At 32.3% G+C, this 7,626-nt stretch overlaps 1 protein-coding gene across 1 annotated transcript; it reads right to left on the minus strand.

Annotated features, from left to right (window-relative positions):
• Positions 1-1,036: 1,036 nt before the first annotated feature.
• Positions 1,037-3,400, minus strand: LOC145138722 (Core-2/I-branching beta-1,6-N-acetylglucosaminyltransferase family protein). The gene is made up of 2 exons (XM_079072754.1): positions 2,276-3,400; positions 1,037-1,820 (listed from the first exon to the last, which is right to left on the minus strand). The coding sequence occupies exons 1-2, from the start codon at positions 2,846-2,848 to the stop codon at positions 1,179-1,181; spliced, it is 1,215 nt and encodes a 404-aa protein (XP_078928880.1). The 5' UTR covers positions 2,849-3,400; the 3' UTR covers positions 1,037-1,178.
• Positions 3,401-7,626: the final 4,226 nt, after the last annotated feature.

Genomic DNA, 7,626 nt, shown 5'->3' on the forward strand with positions numbered 1-7,626 from the left:
GTCCCTTATAAATAGATACTTTAAGGACGTAAAGTGAGGAATACGGGAAAGGGTAATCACCTTAGGAGAATCCTTAGGAATGAATGAATGGAGGACAAATGATTATTAAGATCTTTAAGAATAAAGAAGATAATGGGGATGAGAAAATTTGGTTAGTTGTTTGATGTTTAAACATAATAAATTTGATTATTGTGGGTTGAAAACCCTATATGCTCACTAGGCTCCCAAGCCTGACCCACTCAGTTTTTCTGTATTACAGGTAGTTGAACAAGAGCATAGTTGGACAATGACAAGTGATTTTGGATTATAGGCCAGTAGATATGAATAAATGTTGTAAGGCCTATATGGTACTGTTTATGCTTTTGGTCTGTATCAGAACATGACATCCCGAGGTTTTGTTATGAAATGGAAAATATATTTCTTTAAGAAATGATTTGATAAAATTCTTATCATATTTTGTTTTGGGAACAAATTCCGCAATTATTTTAATCAAATGATTACTCTGATTTTATTTCAAAAATATATTTCTTCAACCATTGGAACTCGTTTTGAAGAAATAAGAAATAAGAATGAATTATTTTAAAATCTTTTTAATTCTCCATTATTGATCATCCATTAGCATGTATCGTACTAAAGTTCAAATCTTTTTGTAGCCAAATTGCCCATATAAATAATAGTGTACTTTTTAGTCATATTAGACCAAACTTTAAACAAATGGATGCCCCATTGCTCCCACCATTTGTTGTAATTAAAATTGTTGTATGTGCCCTACTTATGCATTTCAAATTTGCTTTAATTGCTTTTCTCACCCATTTAATCCACCAATAACTATAAAAAGATATAATTATAATCTTAATTAACATTAAAATAATCTACAGATCCACATGACATGACACGTTGCTATAATACTTTTTTTTTTTGATAAAACATATTGCTATCTCTCAATGAATGAGCATTTATTATTCAATCGACTTGTAGATGATTTGCAATTTTGTATTGACTTATTAAAGACCACAATAGAACTGGATCATACTAATTAATTCCAATATTTTTTACTTTTGATTGATATTTGTTGCAAATTACAAGTATTTTAAATAAAAACATCAAAATCTACAACACAAAGGGAATTCAAGCAACAAAACTTCCCATCAAAAACAAAATATGCCAACACACTAATTTCAAAACCCTAATAAACTAGACGCAAGTCCAAGTAAAGGGTCCAATGCACTCGGACTAAACTTCCTAGCAAACAAAAAACAAATGGACGTTTTTCCTTTATTATACGCACAATTCGTCCCATTATTCCTAATTGATCGTATCAAATTCTCCGTAACATCATCCGCCCCAAAAGTTGCCGGATGTGGGCCCCCCAATGACCAATCGACATAAGTAACCGTCCGATTTGCATTAAGATCACCGTAAAACATGTGCACGAATGTAGGCAAGTAATGCTCATCGGGGTAGCAAGAAGGTAAGCAATATGATTTGAAGAGGTTGTAGTATTTTGTATCGGAGATTATTTTGATGCCAATTGTACGGTGGATCTCGAACCATTGAGACCCTTTTCTCCAATCACGGAGCTTGATGTCGGGTTTCATCCGACGGCTGTAACGACCCCGTCCGTAACGGGATGGGTCATCGTAGGAGTCTAGGAAGCTGTGTGTTGACCCGATGAGGTAGTTGTAGATGGTTGGGAAGTTGTATATTGGAATGCAACTTTCGGATAGGAGGATAAATCGGTCATTTGAGAAGTCGAGTAACGCATTGCCTAGAAGTCGCCTTTCCGCATCGACTAGTGTCACTGTTCCCCATTTCACATCCTGAAAATGAAAGAAAAGAAATATAATGTGTTTGACATGTATTGGATTTTGAAAATAGCATTTGAAAACCTTTTTTTTTGTTTCATCTAATCATGTCACATGTAACAAACACAACCTAGGCCTAAGCCTAAAGCCTAAAACCCCATTTGTTGTGTAGGACAAGAGTGATATAACAAATTTGGTACAGTTGGGGTGCATCAACGAAAATTGCAATTTTGTACCATCGAAACAGATGGGTATACATGCAAAAGAATTGCATAACCTTTTCATCGTTATTATAAATTTATTTAGTACAACTCATGTGTACCATGTGACAAAGGCAACCTAAGAAAATTGACTAAAACCCTACAAAAATCATCGATTTCTTCTGGAAAGAGATTCAAAATTCTGAACTAATTATCATTATATGCAATCATATCAGCTAAGCAAGCATAAGAACAGAATCATATTCATACCTGGCTAGGAATCTGTCGCTGATAAAAAACCGAAGAATTCTCAAAATCCAAACGAACCCCAGGATTGCAATGAACATAAATCGAATACTTATTCTCATGTTGACCTCGAAAAAACCTCTCCCATAAAGGTAAGAATGGCAGAGGCCCTCTTGTCATGAACATAAACGCCAGCTTAGGCACTCGATCAAAAGGGTACTCAGGTTTATCAGGCACCATTGAAGCCCTCCAAAAGAGCTCGTTATCAGTCATTCGATGCGTCACATTCTTAGGCATTCGAAAGCTCTCCATACTTAAGCAATCGTCGTTCTTGCAATTTGAATTCGTACTACAGTTCTGATCGTAAGTAGCTGTTTTGGCATAACTTGGCGCAGGAGCAGCCGTTGTGTAATCTGTATAGAAATTATCGGGCCTTGAAGTGATGAAATACCTATCGACATGTGAACTTGAAGTCAAACCAATTATTATACCGATGACGAAAAGAATTAGAAAGCAAAGAAGTCTAATTAATCCGATTGACGAATCTTTGAACACAAACTCATCTTTTTCCCCTCTACCCCTCATCTTATAATTCATTATACACAGAAAATAATACTCTAAGTTAAATTAAATCGATGCTGATAAGTTGCAGAAATTTTGAGTTAGTGAGCAGAGTTGAATTTCGAGACTGGGATCGTGTTCATCCAATCTACATTGTGTTGATGGAATTGCAGTTTCAATCGAAGTACGAGATCTAGGAAACTAAATCGAGTTGTTGAGATCGGTGGGTAGTTTTGAAGGGGGAAACTAGGGTTTGATGAGGAAGTTGATTGGATCATCAAAATCAAATCTGCCCACAACACAAGAGTAGAAATCAAAGGCGACCCATGTTAGGGTTTATAAAGATTTAGAAAACCCACAAACACAAACATGCGAACTTGTGTTTATCGAGAAGTGAGCGATGGAAAATCGAACGAAGATTCGGGGAGTAAGCGAGTAACAAAGCATGAATATGTATGTGTTTTGTTGGAAGAGAGAGAGAGAGAGAGAGAGAGAGAGAGAGAGAGAGGTTAAAGCAGAAAACTATGGAGAATCCAACATCATCGTTGTTAAAGAATAAAAAACAGCAGAGTCGTACTGTTGTAAATGACTTCGCCCCTCGTTTCTTCCACTTTTTGATTTGTTTAGGATTAGATCTTTTACAAAAATTTGCCATTTTTTCCTTTCAATTAAATATTTCTTTTTCGGTTTTATTATTCTTAAAAAAACCTTTCTCTATTTTAATATTCTTCAAAAAAATAGATATACATATAATGAATTTCTCTATATTCATTTATTTTTATATTTAAGGGAGTTTTTTTGTGATATTTTGTGGTTTGTTAGAATTGGAATTCAATTCCAGTCATTTAATACGTTTTAATATTTAGATGGATTTCAAAATTATTTCCTAATACTTATGGAATTAAATTTTTATCATTTTTATTGTATATTAAAATTATTAAAAACCTTATTGATCATATTTAAATCACATAAATAACCGTTAACTCTAATTCTTATTAACATATATAGTATATATTAATATTTGTTTAGAAATTTGTTGTTTTGTAGCGGCGGACCTTAGTGGAGCATTGGGAGACCCGGGCCACTGCTCAATTTCCGGCACGTAGTGTAAATTTTTTTTTTCTATTAGGTGCACCGGCTTGAAGTACGATGGACACCCCTAGTAAAACAGTCTGCGTCCGCCACTGTTGTTTTGTGTAGACAAATATAATTCACTAGTTTATAACCCGTGAGAACCACAGTTATAAAATTAATTAAACTTTCATAGTAAAAAGTTAAAATTATTAATCAATTATTTCAAATAAATTGTTTTAAATAAATTATTAATTAAGAGATATTTTTTTAGTTATATAAAATTATAATCGTTAATTTAAATAAATACATGAAATTATATCACCTTATAATATATATTTATTTTATTTTATTTTTTATTCTAATGTTATTAATTTAATGTAATTAGAGTGTGAAATTTGAATTTGAATTTTGAAATGAAGAATCAATTATCAAATATTAATTTAATATAATTAGAGTGAGAAATTTAAATTTTAAAATTTAAAATGGAGAATTAATAGGTTGACATGTAGCATATAATATTAATGAGAATTTCTAATATTGTGCCACTTGTCAATATGAGAATAAACCTATTCATTTATTAGAATAGGGAGATTTGTTTTTATGTAAAAATAGTTTTAAACAATAAATTGTTAAACTTTAATTTTTATATTTTACAACTATTATAAAAATAGTTAACAAATGAAAAGTACTGTCATTTGTTAATTTATGTATCCCAAATCTTTTGATTAAATTACAATAAATAAAGTATAGCAATTCCAAAAAAGAAATAGATTTTTTTTTCTATTTTTTATCAACGAAAAACTTTAAAGATACTATAATGAATACGAATCAGTTATGATTAGTATATGTTTGATTGATATGAAATTGAAACTAATTATATCATACGATAAAAGAGAAATTAAATATTTTCCTATATTTTATTTCTATCTATCCTCTTACCATATCAAATGTTGACATGTGTCACATTTAATGACCCATTTAAATGAAATTGATAATATTTTAGTACACATGTCACCATTTAATGTGGATAGGAAGATAGTAGAAATTAAATGTAGGAGGATTTTTAATTTCTCATGATAAAAATATTTTTTTATTTATGTTTTGTAGCTTACTATTAATTTTAATAAAAACATAAAAATTTTATTTAATTAAAATTTTTATTTATTAAGTTCTTACCCACTTAACCCTATGATTTTCTTGAACTTGCACATACTTCTCTGTTCCAAATTAATAATTCATATTTCCTTTTTGGTTTGTCCCAAAATAATTGTTCACTTCTAAAAATAAATATTATTTTTACCAAAATACCATTCATTATTAGTAAAACTACAATGAAATAAAATACAACTACCATAGAATTAAATGCAATAAAAAGGTATAATTGTCATTTCATTTAATAAAGTTAATGGTAATTAATGTTTCCTTAATCTGTGTGTTTTTTTGTCTGTGGACAATAATTTTGGGACGAAGGGAGTAATATATAAAGAAAAAAAAGATAAATTTACAAAACAAAAATATATAATTACACTTTATGAAATTAAACAATTAATATTTTGCTTTGGGGCTAGGTTTACGGTTACTTAGTCAATAGTCATGTTTTTCTAGTAGTCATAGTAATTTTAGGTTTCTTTTTGGTGTTTTGGGGTGGGGAAAAGTTGTTATCAGTTGTTGAAGATAAACATGCAGTATTATGGTAATGGAATAGTCATTTGGCTACTTGACAAATTACAGAATAAGTTGTTATATGTCTACAGATTTGGATATTAAGCATATGCATGGTAATGGTTCAAACATTTGATAAGCATCTAGTAAGTTTCTATTTCCTGACAAAATATTTGGTTTAAATATTAACAAGCATATGGATAGAAGTGTTGGTGATTTTACATCACTAATATTATTTAAGTGTAATAGGATTAATTTGTTGATCAATGTCACCTTGATAAAAATTGAACAAGTTAGGATGGTGTGGAGTGCACATTTGTTTAAATTTGTCTTGGTTGAAAGTACACTGCTATTTAGGGGTAAAGCCCCTGAACGAACGGGGGTCCGGGGGCAGCACCCCTGGGAGCAGGGTCCAAGGGGCGGCAGCCGCTGGCGGGGGTCCAAGGGGCAGAGCCCCTGGCTATTTTATGATCGTTTTTGGTAAATGCACCCGATTAATACACCCGATTTTGTGATCCATACTTTAGACTCTGATTTAAGTTGGTTTATGACCGTTTTTTGACAGATTTAGGATAGAAAACTGTCATGTGGCAGTTTTAAGACAGTAAGTTTTTCTTGTTATATGATCATTTCGAAATCAGTTTTGGTTCTCTTCTTCTTTATAACATCTTTAACATTCTCTCTTCTGTTTCCCTCACTTTCTGAGTCTTATCCGATTAAAGATTAGGAGTACCACCCAAATACTTTAATCTGAAAGTGTTATACACGATTCTCAAAATTTCCAAGTGTTTTTACCCCTATTCTCTAACAAGAAGTTGCTATTTAAAAAAACATGTGGTAATACTTCAAAAAAGTTGATAACTATATGGAAGTGATGGCCATACTCAACAATTGACAACCATATACACCTAAGCTGATATTTGTCAACAACCGTTTGCAAAATAGACATGAATAATTACACACTTAATATTCATTTAAACCCGAAAATGCATACGATTATCAGTGGCGTAGCCAAAATTTTGTCTAAGTTTATATATGGATACATAAAGAGTTGGGCCACATGAACCATGGATCATAAAACCCATGGGTATGGATTTGGGTTATACCCATGACATCCTACATATAAATATATGCTCCATAACCTAAAAACGTGCACTTGTAGTTCTTGGAGTTCATGGAGGTGTTTTTGGTGCATGGAAATTCTCTCTCAAGAGTCACCTTTGTCCTAGGTGAGTTGTGATTCCATTTGAGGTGCAAAACTTGGGGCACTAAGTTCTTAAAGGCCAAAGTCTTTCTAGCAACATCAACAACATCAAGAGGTATGTCTAAAACTTGTTTTATTATACATATGTTATTTGCATGCTAGTTATAGGCTTAATGCTTTGGAAACACTATTACATGTATAATTAGAGAAAACATAGATCCAAGGCATTTAGGGTTGTATGTACACCATAGGATGTTGTACTATACAAAAACTCAACAGTGGTATCAGAGCCATGGGTTGTTTTCTATTATACTTGATGTTTTATTGGTATTCAAAGTGAAAAAATCGATTTTTCTGCACTCTGACAGCAGAACTCGCCGAGTCCAGTGGTTAACTCGACGAGTTGCATGGTTTTTGCCTTGGACTCGTCGAGTTGGATGAGTGACTCGCCGAGTCCACTCACAAAGTTAACCAACTCGACGAGTCAGCTCATTCACTCGACGAGTTAGCTGTCCTGAATGCAGATTTTCGAGTTTTTTTGGCCTGTTTTGGATTAGGATCATTACCACAAAATGTTTTTGTTCATAAAATTTGATTTTGATGCTATGGTAATAATTATCCTCATCCAAATAAATGATATGTAACACCCAAAAATTTCGAACCAATTTAAACTTTCAAAACATGTCAAGTTCATCAAAACATTACAACTTTGTTTTCAAAATACATTTTTATCAGAGTATTCCCAAAAACATAAACATAATAGGAGGAGCTGTACGATCATGCCTTCGCCTTGCCGCGATCCCCTGATGTACCTGAAACAATAAACTGAAACTGTAAGCCCAAGAGCTTAGTGAGTTACCCCCAAAATACCGAT

This window comes from Lactuca virosa, chromosome 9 (genome assembly GCF_052849685.1).
Source record: "Lactuca virosa cultivar CGN04683 chromosome 9, Lactuca_virosa_CGN04683_v6, whole genome shotgun sequence".
Taxonomy (NCBI): domain Eukaryota; kingdom Viridiplantae; phylum Streptophyta; class Magnoliopsida; order Asterales; family Asteraceae; genus Lactuca; species Lactuca virosa.

What these genes read in the sequence shown, in the direction of transcription:
- LOC145138722 (XM_079072754.1), bottom strand. Translation starts at nt 2,848, where the DNA reads ATGAATTATAAGATGAGGGGTAGAGGGGAAAAAGATGAGTTTGTGTTC. An exon ending in AGCGACAGATTCCTAGCCAG is followed by an intron (nt 1,821 to 2,275) that starts GTATGAATATGA and finishes TTTCATTTTCAG; the next exon opens with GATGTGAAATGGGGAACAGT.